We start from the raw sequence: 19,889 nt of genomic DNA, 5'->3' as shown, positions 1-19,889 counted from the left end.
CCTGTTATTTGGCTTCATTACCAGTGAGTCAAAGCATTTGTCATAACATTGAATAAACCATAACACAGTGCATTAGAATCGGAAAATTCAAAGCAAACTCACTTACCTTCCCTGTCAGAACTGAGGGAAATTCCGTATCAAATTTGTTGCTTAATCCAAACCTTAAAAACAAAGACAAAACATAATCTATTCTCTTCAGCATATTTAACCCTTTCTCCCAATAGGTTATAAACCCATGCAGTTTTCTTTGGTCTTCAGATTTAAAAACATGTCCTGAATATGCACAACTTTATGATGTATATGCTAGTTAAAACCAAGTAATGGATTTAAAAAATTTGTAAGTCCCGAAAACAACATTAAATTAAAAAGTATGTTCCAAATAAAACTTTACATATTTAGAAAAATAATTTTTTGACTATTTGTCCAAATTAGTAGTTAAAGAAATCTCAGGAATGCAATTAAAAATTGTTTTATTGGGTTCTTGTTTGTTTTTGAGAAAGAACTTGGGTGGGTAGGGAGGCTGAAAAAATCTGGAAATCTCCCCTTTGAGGGAGGGGAAGAATATGATCAGAATATATTTAAATTAAGAATTGTTTTAAGTGGGCTGGAGAGATGGCTCAGTGGTTAAAAGCAATAGCTGATCTTCCAGAAGACCCTGGCTCCCAGCACTCACAACAGTCTGTAACTCCAATTTCAGAGGATCTCACCACCTTCATATCAATGCACATGCAATAAATAAGTTAACTCAATTAAAAAATGTTTTAAGTAATAAAAAATGTAAGTGGAATTCTAACTATACCCATGAGACTAAAAATAGCTAGCAGTCATAATTTTAAATTTTTAATTACGTGTGTGGTTTTTTTTTTTTTTAAATTTTATTTCCCGAGACGGTTTCTCTGTAGCTTTGGAGCCTGTCCTGGAGCTAGCTCTTGTAGACCAGGCTGGCCTCGAATTCATAGATCCGCCTGCCTCTGCCTCCTGACTGCTGGGATTTTTTTTTCTTTTTTTTTATATTTATTTATTTATTATGTATACAATGTTCTGTCTGTGTGTATGCCTGCAGGCCAGAAGAGGGCACCAGTCCTCATTTCAGATGGTTGTGAGCCACCATGTGGTTGCTGGGGTTTGAACTCAGGACCTTTGGAAGAGCAGGCAATGCTCTTAACCACTGAGCCATCTCTCCAGCCCCCCTGACTGCTGGGATTAAAGGCGTGCGCCGCCACTGCCCGGCCTGTATGTGTGGTATTCTTGGAGGCCAGAAAAAGAGTACTGGATCCCCTGGAACTGACTAGAGTTACAGGGGGCTTGGAGTTATCATGTGGGTGCTGGGAATCATACCCAGGTGCTCTGGAAGAGCAGCCAGTGTTCTCAGCGGAGCCCCTTCTCAACCCCCCCCCCCCCCCCATGTTATAGCTTTTGACTAAAATGTTCTCTGTTAAAAATCTACTTTAGTAGATAATTGTTAGAACTGGATGACGACAATATATGAGGATGAATTATGCTATTCTTCCTACTTTTTTGTTCAGGTATACAATTTTTTTTTAAAAAAAGTATTCTTTTCTGCTGGGTGGTGGTAGTACACACCTTTAATCCCAGCCCTCGGGAGGCAAAGGCAGGCAGATATCTGTGGGTTCAAGGCCAGCCTGGTCTACAGAGTGAGTTCCAGGACAGCCAGGGTTACACACAGAGAAACCCTGTGTCAAAAAAAACATATAAAAGTATTCTTTTATCATTAATGTAGACTTTGGAACTATACTTTGATAACTTGCCACCAGTTACTCTTCAAGACAATTAAAAGATCTTTTTAAATGCCTTTTATTTGTTCAATCATTTTGAGAAAGAGATGCTCACCTCTAAAGTTTTCTCTTCCAATATGTTCATTAAAATATGCAATAAAGTCAAAAGGAATTTTACAGGCCTTTGTTCATCCATTTGTTAACTGAGTAGGGATAACTTAGGTTACTTTTTGAATGCCAGACAATCCCGTATTATAATACTAACAATTTTATGTCAGTGGGTAATGGAAAAGCAAAAAGAAAAATAGTGTTGAGAACGCCATGAAAGGAAGCAGTAACAGGCAACACATATTAGTAACTATGTATTTGTCAGGCTAAGTAACTGTGCTAAGGAACTACATTACTTCGAGACAGGGTCCCTCTATGTAGCCCTGTCTGTTCTGGAACTAGCTCTGTAGACCAGGCTGGCCTCAAACTCAGAGATCTGCCTGCCTCTGCCTCCCAGGTGCTGCTACTTCAAAGTCTTAAAGGCCTCTAAAAGTATTGTCATTCCCATTTTATGGATGGAGAAGCTGACATTCATGATGGCACATGCCTTTAATCCTAGCACTTAAAAACAATTAATTAAATGATTTGCCTAAAGTCAAGTTTCTATCTAGTTAAGAAGTAGTGAGAACTAAAATAGTTACTCATTTCTTTTTTAATGAGCAAAAATGAAACTTCTAAAATAAAAAAAGTATATTAAAATCGTAAAGGAAATATATTTTTTACTTCTTAAAAATCTCCTTTATGAGCAACATATAGACATCTCTCAGTGTCTGTGGAGATGACTTCTAAGCCTCACCTTGGACATCAAAATAACTTTCTATTAACAATTTTTATATTTATTTAATTCTATTATGCATATTTTGCCTGCATGTATGTATGTGTACCATGCGCTTGTCCAGTATCCCTGGAGGTCAGCAAAGGGTGTCAGATCTCCTGACACTGGAGTTACTGATGGTTATGAGTGTTCACATGAGTACTGGGAGCTGAATCCTCAGTCCTTTGTAAGAGCAAGTGCTCTAAACTGCGGAGCCATCTCTGCAGCCCCAAATTCCTTATACTAAAAAAGAATAGTATTTGCACGTAACCCGTGCACATCCTCTTGTAATTTTTTTCTTTTCGTTTTTCGAGACAAGGTTTCTCTGTAGCTTTGGAGCTTGTCTGCAACTTGCTCTTTAGACCAGGCTGGCCTCGAACTCACAGAGCTCCTCTTGCCTCTGTCTCCTGAGTGCTGGGATTAAAGGTGTGTGCCACCACCGCCTGGCTTTTGTATTCTTTAAATCATCCCAGTAATAGCTAATACAACGGCTATGCGAATGGTTGCTATACTATATTGTTATTCAGAATAACGATAAGGGAATTTCCATACATGTTCAATATAGGTGGTATTTTTTCAGGTATTTTTGAACTGCAAATGGTTGGATTTATGCAAAACCTGTGAGTATTCAGGGTCAACTATTTATCTATACTATAAAATATAAAGAAACTGGCATCATCTGCCTTGCAATCCCAGGATGAGGCAGGAGGATAGTGAGCTCAATCAAGGCCAGTCTTGAACCATATAGTGAGAATCCATCACAAAAAGCAAACCAGACTTACTACTCTCATAGTTTTGGCTAACAAGGAATAGCTATCCTGTTCTCACCAACCAGGGATTTCTTTCTTACATATTTTCTTTCTTTAACACTGAGGACATAAAAAGAGTGCTTACTTCAAATAACCTTAATTCTGAGGGTTTAACTTGGTAGCCACAAATATACTGAAATGGCTGCTGTTGTATAAACACCTTACCTCTGTTTCATAAGCAAACTATGAAGTTAAGAACTGTGGCTCAGCCAGGTGGTGGTGATGCACTCCAAGCTTGAAAAACAAACAAAAAACAAAAACCAACCAAACAAAAAGAAGCTATGGTTCTATAGAGGTTACACAAATGCATCTATTCATTACTCATCAGTGATAGGCATTAGCCAAGATGTGGCACTCTTCAGCATTAGACAAAGAGGCACTTGGGAACTACTCAGAAGCCATTTTATTGACTTTATTAAATATAGAGTCTATTATGTGTTCGAAGTTGACCAAGCTGGTGGTTATCAATGATTGAATTTTCTTTAAGTGTTTCAATGCCCCTACATTTTAATTTCTTGGAACAATTCTTTGGACTATAGGAAATGGAGACAAAGAAGGATGGATCATTTTCCTTGTTTCTTCCTGCCTCCTTATATCCCTCGCTTTCCATGCTTGTAAAAATTACTATTTTCAATCATTTAAAAGCCTTGCCAAAATGAAAGCTCATGTGCTCAGGTAAAATAATCAGTGCAGTCAAATTGTGCTAACAAGAACTACTATTTTGCTAGAAAAGTATGTACTTAATAATAGTGTACTGATTCTGAAGCACGTGTAGTGAATTCTACTGCACTAAGAAAAAGAAAAACCATGCCACATAATACAAACAGAAGTTTTGTTTGTTTGTCTGTTTTCAATTCTACTTAGATCTTTCTTCTGGAAATAAACCAAACTACATGATGGCTTAAAGCTTTGTAAAATAGTCATCTGATTGTTTTCAATGCTGGGGATTGAACCCAGGGCCTTGCTCATACTAGTTAGGCCCCTCTCTCTGAGCCCAAATATTTATCTTCCATAAACTCAGACTAACAAATGTATCACTATAAATTCCCAATGGCGGGTAACAGAAAACGTATGCCATTCTCTAATCTAAGAAGTATCTCTAAATTTGTGTAAAATGTATTGTTTATAAATTTAATCACCAGTTTTGATTTTCTATATAATAATTTTAGTGAGATTCCTTGAAAACTGGTAATTCAGAAGTCATCTCAACTACCTTCTATACAGGTACTCTTGCAAGTGCAAACACCCATACATTTTAAGAAATAGAAGTGTATGGGCTGGAGAGATGGCTCAGCAGTTAAGAGCACTGCCTGCTCTTCCAGAGGACCCGGGTTCAATTTCCAGCACCCACATGGCAGCTCACAACTGTCTGAAAATGCAGTTCCACGAGATCTGACACCTTCCCACCAATGCACATAAAATAAAAAGTTAAATCATTAAAAAAAAATTAAAAAAAAAAAAGTCAATCAGCAGCTGTGGGTGGTGGCACACACCTTTAATCCCAGCACTCCGGAGGCAGAGGCAGGCGGATCTCTGTGAGTTCGAGGCCAGCCTGGTCTACAAGAGCTAGTTCCAGGACAGGAACCAAAAGCTACAGAGAAACTCTGTCTCGAAAATCAAAAAGAAAAAAAAAAGTCAATCTGCACACAAATTATNCATTAAAAAAAAATTAAAAAAAAAAAGAAATAGAAGTGTGCTTGTGTTTATAGACACGGGGGGGGGGGAGTCTCATCAGATGTATTTGTTTTCTGTACTTCAATACACTGTGGCCCAATATTTATCCTAAAAAAGAAGAAAAAATATAACTCAAATATACAGCATTTTTGAAATAGTTCACATTTGCAAGTGACATCCCTCATTTTGTTTTTAAAGTCTTAAACCTGTAGGAGTTAATTTAGTAATACTTTTTGTTTTTTGAGACAGGGTCTCATTACCAGGCTGAACTCATACTCAAACTTGTCTTTGCCTCTCAGTGCTAGGATTAAAGGTGTGCACCATCACAACTGGCTCACTCTGTTTCTTATGATATTATAATTAATTTAATACTAAAATTCATATTTTGTTAAAATAACTAAAAGGTCAAAAATATTAAGATGATACAAGTAAATTGGAGTACTTTTACAGACATGAGCTAGCTTAAGAAAGCTTTATAGAGGAACAGTGATACTATCAGTTGGAGAGTGATGGTACCTCATCACTAGGATTATTATATCATTACAGCTATATATACAGCTCAGAATAAAGTCTCCTTCATAGCATGATTGAACAAACTCACATTGAGGGCCTATAATATAGTCTGCACAAAAAGGGGCATAAACTATCACTAAAGCAAGCCAATATTCATTGAACTTTCTTAAACAAGTATTATGGTAGGCACTGAATATTCATAGGGAATGAGAGATTGTTCTTGCTGGTGTGCTTCCAATTTAGCAAGAGCGAAAAAAACATAGGAAATGGTGACATTTGGAAAGCTAGGGTAAAGGGAGGTATATGCTGGCATTTAAGATGGAGGAAGCACTAGGTGGAACAGACATTGACAATATGAAATAGCGTGCTGTGATGAGTAAAAGGAGGTACACTCAACTGAGATGGAAAATAGAGAACAATAAGAGGCATGTTTGAGGGTTATGTAGCCCAGGGAAGTGTCCAAGCAGAGTCTGGTACAGAAACACTGGATAACTGAGACCACAAGAAGCAAGAAGAGACCATTTAAGATATGTAGACAGTAAGAGTAGAGGGCTAAGCATAAAATCACGGGTATTTAAGAAACAAGACAGGAAGAAGACTGTTAAAAAAAAATACATGCCAGGCAAGCACTCTATTGCAAAACTATACTCCCAGTCTCTGATCATGGTGATCTCAACTGAGGTCAGAATCTTCACAGTTAAGGTGGCAGAATCCAGATAAGAGGAAGTAAATATAGTGCACGTACGTACTCTTAAGGAATGTGGAGAAGGAAGAGAGATTAGATAGCAGCTGAAGAGGATGTGAATATCAGAAGGTTTGGGGTTTGAATATATTACAGGGCAATCTGGACTCTAGATTCTAGAGAGGTCAAAGTGAGGCACTATTGGAGCCAGGAGCTGCCTTATGGTACAAGACTTTGCTTGGGTGGAGATTAGAAGAAAAGGGTATGGATGGCAGAAAAGAAGACGTGAGAGGGACTCCTTGAATTCTAATGTTGAGAACACTAAGGTCTAATAAAGATCCAATGCAGGTTTACAACAGGACAGTGGCACAATTGAATGGAATTTTAAGAAAATTAGTTTGGCACGGGCACGCACAATGAAATGAAGAAAGGCAGCAGATTATGGCTATAACTCAAGAAGGAGATGATGGCCACTCAAACAAGAGTACTGCCAAAGAAGAATAGAGAAAATGAAAAATCTAAGCGAATTTCCAAATGTATGATGACAATTCTGGGAAAATCAGACATAGGGCAATTCAAGGAGAAGTGTCAAAATGGCTCAAAGATTTCAAATATTACCCTGGAAAAGTAGAATGTTGGGGTCACTGCCAGAAATGTGGCAAATAGAAATATAAGCCATTTGGGGAGGGAAAATGTTGAGTTTAAGATATACTGAGTTAGAATCAGGTTAAATATAACTATCGCCTTAAATATGTATTTCCTACTCATGGTGAAAAGGTACAAAATACTCCCCCTTTTTATAAAAGTCCAGTTGATAGTGACAACTCCCACATTTTCAACTTTCAATAGAAACAAAATCTTCCACAGATGAAGATCGAATAGAGCACAAAGTCAGGGTACAAAAGAATAAGAAATAGTTCATTCAACTGGGTGGTGGCGGCACATGCCTTTCATCTCAGTACTCTCAGAAAGCAAAGGCAGAGGGATCTCTGAGTTCAAGGCCAGTTTTGTCAACAAAACAAGTTCCAGGACAGTCAGAGCTGTTACACAGAGAAACACTGTTTCCAAAAAAAAAAAAAAAAAAAAAAAAAAAAAAAAAAAAAAAAAAAAAAAAAAAAAAAAAAAAAAAAAACCAAAAAAGGAATAAAAAAAGAAAGAACAAAGGAAAGAAAGAGTTCACTCACATAGATATAGGGCCATGAGTGTAGCTCAGTGACACAGCACTTGCCTCGATGCACAGTGCCCTAGTTTGAGTTCATCACACCCTCATCCCCAATAAAACATAGTTTAGAGCAATCGACACATGCCTACATCAGAAAAATGGAAACAAAATTTGACATTTTAGATGTATTAGATTAAAATTATTCTTACAGACTTACTCAACATATGGAAGGTTTTGCTATTATAGTTCATGTCTCAGATCCCAACCAAAAATTTTTATTAAAGACAGGGTCTCACGCTGTAGCCCAGGTTGGTCTGGAGTTCATTATATGACCCCAGACTGGCCTTGATCTCATGGCACTCTTCTTGTCTTAGTCTCCCAAGTGATGGAATCACAGGCATAAAGCACCAAGTCTGGCTTCTAGCAGACCTTTTAAACAGTCTTTTTTTTTTTTTTTTTCGAGACAGGGTTTCTCTGTGGCTTTGGAGCCTGTCCTGGAACTAGCTCTATAGACCAGGCTGGTCTCGAACTCACAGAGATCCTCCTGCCTCTGCCTCCCAAGTGCTGGGATTAACGGCGTGCGCCACCATCGCCCGACAACAGTCTTTTTCTAAAATGTTAGATATTTAGCATCAAATGTTCTTCCTAAATAAGAAAATGTATACAAAAAAACCAAACAATTTTCCAAACTATATTCATCTCCAGGATTTAAGTACTGGCTTATGTTTTTCAGACTTTTTTCCAATTAATACCAAGATACTACTGGCATTATCTCTTTACATGTGATTCCAGAATTTTTAAACTGTGTGTGTGTGTGTGTGTGTGGTGTCAGCAGGGAATTACACGTACAAGAGGCTAGACACAGCAAATCTCAGTGCTCTGTTTTAAATGAAGAAAGGAAATTGGTTGTGTGGCGAGTAGAACGGAGCCACGAGGAAGTTTTAGAGAACTTAAATTATGCTTCCTTGCTATGCATGCACTGTTTGAATTTTAGAAAATAATGGGGAAAAGTGGAACATAAAATTATGGATCGCAGTATAAATACCAATTTTCTGCTTGGTCATGTAAAAGAATCTGCATAAAAAGAACCCTGGGTGCCAGCATCATAATTAGCTGGAATAATGGTCACCATAGTGACAAAAGGAATGGAAGTAAAACTGCAGTAAGTTGGCACCTGAGCATTGCAGGCTTTCTGCAAAAACCCTGGACTGAGAAAAAGTGTCTGAAAATTACCTAATCAAAAATAAGGCCTAAAAGTCTCCCCAAAGCCTTCCACCACAACTGAAAAAATATTTGGTAATACAGTCATTCAATAATTTAAAAGTGTATTATAGGCATAAGAGTTACCATGCTAAAAATTACAAGCTAACACGATTGAGGAATTGATACATACTGATTTCATGCAAGCACTCAGGTGAGTCAAAGGGACTAGGTGAGCCATGATCAAAATGAAAGATAGTGAGACGTGATGAAAAGGGGCAAATCTATTTTGAAAATGCAGTAAACGACACCACAGTTAAGAGCATGAACACAACACCATATTCAAAATTCTAAGTATTTACAATCCAAGCTAATAAAAACTGGGACCCACTCTTCAAAGCCCAGACGTCAATTTTTCTTCTTTTACTGTGTAACCAAGATGATATGAAGTCCTTGCACACTTTATTTTCTCAAATGGGATACAGAATTTCAATGTAAAAGAAGCCACCTTGGATGAGTTTTAGAGAAATCATCCTCAATTCATCAAAGGCCAATTTCCCTATATAGTTAATGTTTGGGCGAACAAAATCCCCTGTAGGCATCTTAATTTATTTCAGAGCCAAAGGGCTTACAAACCACGTACTTCAAACCCTTCATTTGGAGAACCCAAAGTCCGGAAGTAAGAATCAACTGACCAAGGTCATAGGGCTAGTAAGAAGGGAAACTGAGATTAGCAACCAAGATCTCTCACCCTCTATCCACCGCTCGTTCTACTTTGCATAGATTCTTATCAACCTGAACCTCTAATGATGTGATATTACAGGAACGTCAGAGTAGTGCGTTTAACAGAGAAAGGATGACGATATTCATTCATATAAGCATTGGATAGGAAGAATGGATGGATAAATATGTGGGTGGATGAATATTTCTATTATTCACAAAATGCATCACAGTTTTGTTTTGAAGAATCCAAGCCCAGATCTTGTCACAGGTCACAGCAGTCGCCGTTTTCCACTAGCCATCAATCTTGGCAGCAGAGAAGCCTAGTACATCCTGCAGTTCAGAGGCTATTCACTTGCCAGCAAAGAAGCCTAGTACATCCTGCAGCTTAGAGACTATTGACTTGCCAGAACACGTACAAGCGGATCACCCCCCCCTCCAGTGCCTCTAGCTTTCCACCCCGTAACTCCATGTCCTACACTCTTTTCTCAGGGTCGATGTCACTCTCCCCATTTCTTTTGCACTACACCTATTCAATCTGCGGTTTCTCTATTTAAACCAGGTGTCCTTTGCTAACAGTATGTCTTAGTCAGCCCTTCCCACTCGGCAGGCCCTTCGATGCCCTTCTCATTCGTCTGCCGCCAATTCTCAGCCTCCGCAAGACCCCGGCCCCAAAAGCTTACACAGTGATGTGGCCGGCGCCGCGCACCAACACAGGGTCTGGGGCATATCTCCGCAGATGCTCCTCGCTCACTACCCGAGGTGGGGGTGGCACCTCCTCCTCCTCCTCTTCTTCCTCCTCTTCCTCCTCCTCATCTTCCTCATCCTCATCGGGCCCAGATACCGACGACGACGACGACGACGACGGCGACGACGACGTCGTTGCTGCTTCTTCTTCTTCCTCCTCCAGTTCCGAGATGGTGTCGAACTCCGCCATGTTGGGCAGCAGGATGCTCATCACGTGACCTCACAACTGCCGCCACTCGCCGGGAGAAGAGTTTGAACCTGCGGAGCGGCTGGGAGAGGAGGGGGAACTGACTGAAGAGAAAGAGGAGGGGGTAGGGAAAGCACTTGAGGAGACGCGCCTGCGTATTGGGCAGACAGAGCGGGGGTTGGAGGCGGGGGCATGAGGGACCAGGGAGTAAATTCGGTGTACGCTTGCGCGGCTCCAAGGGGAGGGGGCCGGTAGAGGTGAACTCCAGGGAATTCTCGAGGTCCGGTCTGCGGGTGCTGATCTTCGGACTGCGCTTCGGACGTCAGTCTCTCGTACGCAGGGGACGTACGTTCTCGTTTTAGTGCCTGTTAATTAATGCGGGATATAGTTACCTCTATGCAGGCAGTCGAGGGAAAGCAAATTCTATAAAAGCGAGTTTAGGACTTTGCCCAAAATATCTCAAGGTACACATATGTCAGTCCCTTACGAAGAGATTGTTCAATCCTAAGGGCAAACATTTTTATTAACGTTTTACAAAAGAGGAAACTTTCTATTAATTTCTCCTGCTGAATGGTACTTTGGGGACTTGCTAAGTGTCACAGACTGTGCTAAGTGCTCTGTGTGCCTATCTCATTTACTCTTCCCTACAACTCTTTGATGGGTGTACCATGTTGATTCAAATATCACACAAGGGAAATCTAGATACATAGAGAGCAAGTAATTTGTTCAAGGTCATGGAGCTAGTAAATGACAGAGGAGCTTTTAAATCTGGAGTCTCTTCCTACTCCCAAAGCCTCTTGGTCAAACAGCTACAGTGCCTAAAGTTGCTTGGAAAGGCTGGGGGCAGTGCATTTTGGTTGGTTCTTATTAATAAGAATAAACATGTTTACAATCGGGGGTTTGAAGCCAGGTGTAGTGGCACATGCCTTCAAACCCAGCACTTGGAAGGCAGAGGCAGGAGAATCTTTGAGTAAGGCTAGCTTGGTCTATAGACCTAGTTCCAGGACAGCACACAGAGAAACCCTGTCTTATGAAAAGGAAAGAAAGGAAGAAAGAAGGAAGGAGGGAAGAAGCAGGAAAAGGGGAAAGAAAAAAAGGAAGAAAGGAAGGAAAGAAGGAAGGAAGGAAAAGAAATTGGGGTTTTGAGGAGTGGAGCTGGAGAGCGTGTAGAAGGCATGCCAGTTTAGAGACATATTAATTAACATAGCCTATTCTATAGACTCTAAGCTATATTCTTCCCAATACCATAGGTCAGTTAATTCAAACAATCTGGTGAGGTAGGTACCTTTATATGTCTTTTATAGATGAAGAATTGATGGACTGGAGAGATGGCTCAGCAGTTAAGAGCAGTGGTTGCTCTTCCAGTAGAACCTTGGTTCAATTTCCAGCACCCACATGGTAGCTCACACCTGCCTGTGACTCCAGTTCTGGGGATTTGATACCTTCACACAGATATACACCAATGCACATAAAATAAAAATAAATCATTTAAAAAGATGACATATTGAATATCAGAAAATTTAAATAATTCATTCAGGTCTGTAGTGACCTTTTTTTTCCCACCTTACCCCATCCCCGTTTCAAACGTTCTACCTCATCTTCACTACATCACTAAAATAGAGAGACCACATATTTCAAGTTTTTAGATAATGTCCCAAACTGGCTCATACCTGGTAGCAGCACAGACTTTGTGCCGTTAAGACTATATAGTGCAGCTGCTCCTAATAGAATGAATATCGCGGTTCAGGTACGCTCCATTAATACCAGCTTCCCTATGCCTTCCGCTGCGCTAGAGCTTTCATTCTGATTAGGTGATGTGACTGGGGAAACAGACAGAGCCTGGAATTTAGAATAAGCCTAGCATCAGCACCATATTGGCAGTAAACAAAAATACTTAGGCATGTGCGGAAGAGAGAAATCTTTTCTGTAAGAGATATTGTTCAAGATATCAAGGAATTGGTGTTATTAATATTGCATTTTTCATTACATTCAATAGCTTGTTTGTTTTGGAATTGAGAAGTAAGATGTAACATTATCTATAAAAAAAAATGGAGCCTTTTGTTGTATAAAGAACTTTACTTTAGCCAGAGATTAGGATAAAAGAATCTTAAAGTATTTCATAACAATAATTGGTTTTTCTTGGTACTATTCAACATATATCAACAATGAGAGTGGATGACCTCAGACCTGAGATCAACTTCAATATTCTGTACCCGTTCTTTTTAAGAAGCAAGACAAAATCACAGAGGAGATTAAATATTCCCCAAACATCTTATCTATAAAGAGTCCAGTAAATCAGTATCTAGAGGGAATAATACTATTTTGCTGATTACTGCTCCAGTGGTAGCATCTCATTTCCATCACGAAAGATTAGTCTAGGAAGGAATAGCTGACAGAGAGGAAAAGACTTGGATTTTGTGATAAATGCAATAAGACATTAGAACTGTTGTCAAGCTAGGATATAGTGACTGGGGGAGATGGAAAGATGAAGGGAGTGAGGGCTGGGGAAATACTACTGTAAGTTTCAAAGCGGAGAGTCCAGAGACATAGTTTAGTTGGTAGAGAGCTTGCCTATCAAGCAGGAAAACCCTACTTGTAATCTCCTGCACAGCATAAACTGGAGATGGAGGTGCATATTTGTAATCCCAAAAGTTGGGAGGTGGAGGCAGGAGGATCAGAAGTTCAAGTTCATCCTTGGCACCTCAGTAAGTATGAATGAAGTGAGCCTTGGACACTATCTCAAGCAAAATAAAAAACACACTAAATAAATTGGAAAGAGGCTGCTGACGTTTAGTTAGAAGTCAAAAGGACAAAGCAGTGTAGAGAAGCGCTGCGCTTGGCCAAGTGCACAAGCACAATCTGATCAGCTCATCTGTTTGCCTGCACATACACGGTGCTGAAAAAGCATGTGTGATTGCAAAGGTAATCAGTTCTGCCAGGAGGACTGAGATTGGGAAAGCTGAGAAAAACACGTTTTGTGTGTCCACTGCCAGTGAACACATGAAGCGTGATGGCTTTTAAATGATAAGCTGGCTTTCAGGCTAGTAAATTGGTGAGTGGATGCAGAGGAAAGCAGGTGGTATAAGGCTTTGTTTACCTAATGTGCTGAGGAGGTCATGAGGGCAATTTTCTCATCTAATAGATGGGGGCCTGAGGCACAAAGTCTCAGGTTTAATGGACTGAGAAGGTTTCACAGTTTTAAAAGATAGCTTTGTTTATTTGTTAAAGTACACAATTCAGTGATGTTAGTCGATTTACAGATTTACGCAGTCATTACCACAAACTAATTTTAGAATATATCCATTGCCTCAATTCAATACTCCCCATTCTCATTCCCATTCCTATGTATTCTCAGTCTGTGTTGTGGGCTTTTCAAATAAATTGTGTTATAAAATATGCTGTCTCTGACACCTTCTTTTGCTTAGTGTGCCATTGAGGTTCATCATATTGTGTCATTTATTAGGACTTTGTTCCTTTTAATGGATAAATACTATTTCATTGTTGCGATATATTACATTTTGCTTCTTTATTCACTTGGTGATGACATTTGGACTCCTTTCACCTTTTGTATATTGTGAAAATGCTATGTTATAGACAATCATATGTCTCTGTGAAACATGCTTTAATTTTTCACTCTTTTCTTTCTTTTTCTTTTTTCCTTTTTTTTTTTTTTGAGACAGGATTTCTCCTCTGTGTAACAGCCCTGGCTGTCCTGGAACTCAGTTTGTAGACCAGGCTGGCCTCGAACTCACAGAGATCCACCTGCCTCTGTCCCCCAAGTACTGGGATTACAGCTGTATACCACCACCACCCGGTTTAATTTTTTCTTGAATAGATATGTTTAGGTAGAATACTTGGCCACATACTTAAGACCGTGTTGAACTTTGGGACTGGAAAGACGGCTCAGAGGTTAAGGGCACATAAGATCTGAATTTGTTTCTCAACACCCATTATTTGGGCAGTGCACAACAGGTGACTCCAACTTCCACAGATTAGATGCCTTTAACCTCTGTGGGCACCTGCACACATGTTCACACACACAGTTAATGATAATTTTTTAAAACAAAGATTATATTGAACTTAATAAAATTGAAGTATTTTTCCAGAGTGGCTCTGTCAGCTGCCATTCTCGTGAGTTATTTTCCGTCTTCTGAATGATTTATTTACAACTCAACTGCCATCACCATTTATAAACATAAAAGGTATTTATTAAAATTTAGCATACTGTTCCTTCTTTGTTACTGATATTTCAAGATATTTGACAGTTTTGTTGTCTTTCCTATTTGTCTTTATTCCATGTTCTCTTTTCTGGTCTTTTTTTTTTTTCCTTTTACCTTGTTGGGGAGGGAACCCAGGACCTTACACACACACTGGGAGCAGAGCTCCAGCCCTGCACCACCCCTTCCTCAGCTCCTGTATGTGTTCTTCACGGCCATTGGCAGTAACTCATCTTACTTTTCTGCACCTGTGTCTTTTGCTGGGTGTGTAAATTTGGACTGACGATGGTTTCAGCATTTGAAAAAGGTTATGACACTTGTTTCGTGTACCCATATGTTTTAGAGAAAGAACAATCTCTTGGTTTTGAGTTGTCAATGATATTTTGTTTATTTGCTGGATGTTTTAAATATTTTTCTTTGTTGTTAATATTTGAAAATTGCATTACTATGTAGTTTGGTATGGATTTATTTATCCTTCTATTTTGAGTCTCCTCCTCCCCCTCTTCCTCCTCCTCTTCCTCTTCTCTTTTTGAGACAAGGTCTCACTATGTAGTCTTGGCTTGCTTAGAACTTGCTATGTAGACTAGGCTGACCTGAGACCCAGAGATCTACCTGCCCCTGGGTCCCAAGTGCTGGGATTCAAGTCATGTAGTTTAATGAGTTGTTTTCAAGTCTAATTTGAGCATCCTCACATTAGCTCATGAGAGGCTGGATACTCTCCACTTTCTCTTTCGACTGTTATCTGCTTGGCTCTGCATCCTTAGGGAAAGCTGAGTTGCAGTATCCATCATTCTGCGACTCCCGGTGGAAGATGAACGTCCACTTATCCCATTGACTTGATTGACGCTCAGATAAGGGGTACTGCTGGATGAAGTGAGAAATTGGGCTTCTTATGTCATTTGCACCAATCCTGAAGATAGAAGTGCCTTGCAGTTGATGAGTGAAAATGAGAAGCCCTGATTGCCTTCTTTTCCCACCATTATTTGCAACTTCAGAAGTATGGGAGTCAAAGCACCAAAACTGGCCTTGCTGTGTAGATGAAGGTGGAGCTGGAGTTCTTTTCTGTGATGTTTACAATTACTATACAGGTAACCAACCACCTAAGTTTTTTCCAGTTAGCTATGCCGGTCCTTAGGCTAGGAAGAACTGACTTGGGTGTAAATTTATAACTGTCCCAACTAGTATTACTGCGGTTCTCACTTCTTCATCCCCAAGTCTGGAGTAGATGAGGCATTAAGAAATCTCAGTGAGAGACAATGGGGATGTTCTATCACGAACTCACCAAGGCCAGCTGGACTGGGTCTGAAAAAGCATGGGATAAAACCGGACTTGCTGAACATAGCGGACAATGAGGACTACTGAGAACGCAGAACAAGGGCAATGGGTTTTGATCCTACTGCACGTACTGGCTTTGTGGGAGCCTAGGCAGTTTGGATGTTCACCTTACTAGACCTGGAAGGAAATGGGAGGTCCTTGGACTCCCCACAGGGCAGGGAACCCTGACTGCTCTTCAGGTTGACGAAAGAGGGGGAGTTGATTGGGGGAAGGGGAGGGAAATGGGAGGCGGTGGCGGGGAGGAGACAGAAATCTTTAATAAATAAATTAAAAAAAAAGAAATCTCAGTGAAGAAGGGAGTGGGGTTTATATTCCCCAGTGGTGTAGTAGTCCTTGGTAAGTTTTCCTTTCTTAAGTAAAACAGCCCCACCCATGTTCTCATGCAAGCAGCCCCATTTAAACAGAATGGATCGCGCACACGCACACACAACACACACATACACACACACAGAGAGAGAGAGAGAGAGAGAGAGAGAGAGAGAGAGAGAGATATGAAAGTAGAAGGGAGGTTTGTTAGGAAGAACAAGGGTGTTCTGCTAGAACTTTAAGCTGAGAAAGCCTCATTCCTGCCTCTCAAAAAAACCTGCTTAGTGGGAGCTCTTCCCCTGAAGCTGGGCACAAACACATCTTGTAGAGGACACATCATCAAACCCCCCACCCCAGTGCCTACAAGGTATTTAAGTGCCCTGCCTTAGATCGGCCATGTGATTTTTCTCCTGCCCCCCCACCCCATCGCTGGGGGCTGGAGGGTTACCCAAGAGTGCTCTGCCCAAATAAACCTGGTCTTTTACTTTTGAATTCGACTTGCTCTGGCTTACTGCGTCGATGGAGCTAGAGATTCAGAAAACCTATCAAAGGGGTTCAGTGGTAACAGAGAGCAATGGGATGGATATGATCGATGTAATATAATCTCACTATGTAGCCCTGGCTAGCCTGGAACTCACTATGTAAACCAGTCTCTCCTTGAACTCATAAAGATCCTCTACCTCCCAAGTGCTGGAATTAAAGCCATGCATAACCATGCCTGACCAAAAACTGTTTTTTTTTTTTTTTTTAAATTTCCCTAAAATAGGAATCTGTGACCGAACTTTTGAAATATTGTATATACATTTTATTTTAAAGCATACAATTTAATATTGTTTAGTATATTCACAAATCATTGAAATCATCAGACTTCCAGTTCCAGAACATTAAATTATCACTCCATTAATGGCCATTCCCAGTCCTCTCTTTCCAGCTACTAGCAACCAGTAATCGATGGTGTTTCAGTGGATTTGTGTATTCTGGACATTTCATAGAAACAAAATGACACAGCTTGCAGTGTTGGGCTTGTTTGTTTTGTGTGACATATTTTTTTTTCAAGATACAAAAGTTTGTTAGCACTTTGTTCTTTGGCTGAAAAATTATATGTATGAATAAATCATATTTTGTTTGCATTCATCAACTGGTGGTTATTAGGTTGCCTTTTCTTTTGCCTATTATGAATAGGAATAGGAACAATACAAGTCCTGGGAATAATGCTTTTAGTAGTCCATACAAGCAAGTTTCCTAAGATTCTTAGAGATTACACAGAGGAATGCATTTGCCAGGTGTTATAGAAAACCTATGTTTTACTCTCTTAAGAAGCAACCAATCGCAGGGTGGTGGCGCACGCCTTTAATCCCAGCACTCGGGAGGCAGAGGCAGGCAGATCTCTGTAAGTTTGAGACCAGCCTGGTCTACAGAGCTAGTTCCAGGACAGGCTCCAAAATCACAGAGAAACCCTGTCTCGAAAACAAAACAAAACAAACAAACAAACAAAAAGCAACCAATCTTTTCTACAATGGCTACATCATTTTACCTTTCTGTAGTGATATTTTTGTTTGTGTTTTAACAAATAAAGCTTGCTTGAAGATCAGAGTGCAGAGCTAAGCCACTAGAGGCCAGGCAGTAGTGGCACACACCTTTAATCCCAGGACTCAGGAGCTGGAGGCAGAGGGATCTCTGTGGTTCAAGGCCACGCTGGGCTTGGTCAAATCTAAAAGAAACAGAGCCAGGCAGTGGTGGCTCACACCTTTAATCCCAATACTGGGGAATCACGTGCCTTTAATCTCTGCACTAGGGAGATAGAGACAGGAAGGGATATGGCTGGGCGGAGAGAAAAATATAAAGCATGAGGAGACAGCTCAGTTGCAGTCTGAGGCAGCAATCTGAAGCAATCAGTCTGAAGATGCAGATCACACAGTCTGAGGAGGCAGTCTGAGGACAGTATTGTCCTTTTGGTCTGAGGATTTGGTAGAGGTGAAAGGTCTCTCTAGTGGCTAGCTGCACTGCTTCTCTGATCTCTCAGCTTTCACCCCCTGATATCTGACTCTGGGTTTTTATTATTAAGAACAATTAAAATTTGTGCTACGCCATTGCACCAGTGGTGTCCTACGATTCCAATGTTCCCGTTTCACCGTTAACAGTTGCTATTGTCTGTCTTGCTCTTTTACATAACAATCATCCTGTATCTAGTCCTTGTTATACATATGCAGTGGCATTTTATCCTTCTTTTGATTTTCAATTTCCTGCTGAATAATGATATGGGGGGTCCTTTCCTGTTTTTAGAAATTCTACTTATTTATTTATTTGTGTGGGTGTGCCACAGTGTGCTTGTGGAGATCCGAGAATGACTTGCAGGAGTTGGTCTCTCCTCCTGGGGGTCAAATTTAGATCAGCAGGCTTGGCAGCAAGTACCTTTACCCACTGAGTCAATCTTACCTGCCCCCGAACCCCAGTGTGAATATGTGTGTACGTGTGTTCAGATGTGCGCGCGCGCATGTGTGTGTGTACACATGCACCTGTGTGTATCCATGTGTGTGTTTAGACAAGGTCTCACTATGTAGCTGTGGCTGTCCTGAGCTCACTTTGTAGACTAGGCTGCTTTCAAACTCAAAAAGATCTGCCTGCTTTGGGGCTGGTTGATCACAGTAACATCAGGTCACTGGCTCTGGGTGGCTCCTGGCAGTAGAGACAAAGTGACTTGGCCCAAACTGCAGTTTACTGCTGCTGGGGTGGCAGTTGATTACTTCAGTGATGGTGGCTGAAAGTACAAGGATCAAAGTTTTCTGTCAATGTGTTCTTTATTGCTTTCAGTTTTGGTGATTTCTTAAAATTTCATTTTCAGTGTTTTCTTTCTGTTGCTGGCTTTAGGCTTAATTTCTTTACCCCCTTCAGGTTGTTATGGTGGACCCTTAATTTGTTCCCTTCAAATCTTCCTTCCTTTGTTATATAGACATTTAATCGTATAATTATCTCTCTAGGATTTAGCTACAGCACATAACTGATGTGCTGTACTTTTATATTCAATTAGTTAGAACATTTTAATTTCTCTTGAGACTTCTGGGACCTATGGGTTATTTAAAAGTATGCTGTAGAGTTCCTAAATACTTTCAAATTACTGAGTCTCTGTTTATGATTTACATTATGCTTTTGGAGTATGAACATCGAGTCCACATAATTTCTGTTTTCTCAAATTTTATTAAGCTATATTTTATAGCCCACATAAGACACATCTTAGTAAATGTTCTCTTTGTACTTTCCATGTCTTTGTGATTTGCTATTGTTGGACTCAGTGGTCCATAAATATTAATTTTATTATGTTCATTAGGACTTCTATCTAGCCAGGTGTTGTCATGTATCTCTGAGTTCAAGGACAGCCTGGTCTACAGAGTGAATTCCAGGACAGCCAGAGTTGTTACAAAGAGAAACCCTGTGTTGAAAAACCAGAGAGAGAGAGAGAGAGAGAGACAGAGAGAGACAGAGAGAGACAGAGAGACAGAGACAGAGAGAGACAGAGAGAGAGACAGGGAGAGAGACAGAGAGTCTGCTATCTACTTTTTGATGACATTTTTCTACTGTCAGTTATAGACAGGAATGTAGTCTCTCTAGAATACACAGCTGGCTTTGCTTCCTCTTCATTTTTAACAGCTTTTGCTCATGTGCTCACTGCTGTCATTTTAGCTGCCTATGTCTTTAGGATTGTTATTTCTTTTTTTTTCTTTTTTTTTTTTTTTTTTTTTTT

At 40.1% G+C, this 19,889-nt stretch overlaps 1 protein-coding gene across 2 annotated transcripts in view; it reads right to left on the bottom strand.

The window, feature by feature from the left end:
* Positions 1-10,523, bottom strand: part of Chic1 (cysteine rich hydrophobic domain 1) — a 44,975-nt gene extending 34,452 nt beyond the window's left edge. The window contains exons 1-2 of one of the 2 annotated variants that reach the window (XR_007589423.1): positions 10,042-10,523; positions 107-161 (exon numbers count right to left, since the gene is read on the bottom strand). Coding sequence is in view for 1 of the 2 variants with exons in the window: in XM_050127333.1 (XP_049983290.1) it covers positions 107-161; positions 10,042-10,316 (330 nt within the window). In the remaining variant the exon portion in view is untranslated. The remainder of the gene's footprint in view (positions 1-106; positions 162-10,041) is intronic. The other variant, XM_050127333.1, reaches the window with a different exon arrangement.
* Between the last annotated feature and the right edge of the window lie 9,366 nt (positions 10,524-19,889).

This window comes from Alexandromys fortis, unplaced genomic scaffold (genome assembly GCF_014885135.2).
Source record: "Alexandromys fortis isolate MF-2015 unplaced genomic scaffold, M_Fortis_MF-2015_v1.1 scaffold_266, whole genome shotgun sequence".
NCBI lineage: Eukaryota > Metazoa > Chordata > Mammalia > Rodentia > Cricetidae > Alexandromys > Alexandromys fortis.
This window is presented reverse-complemented; position numbering and strand designations above follow the sequence as displayed.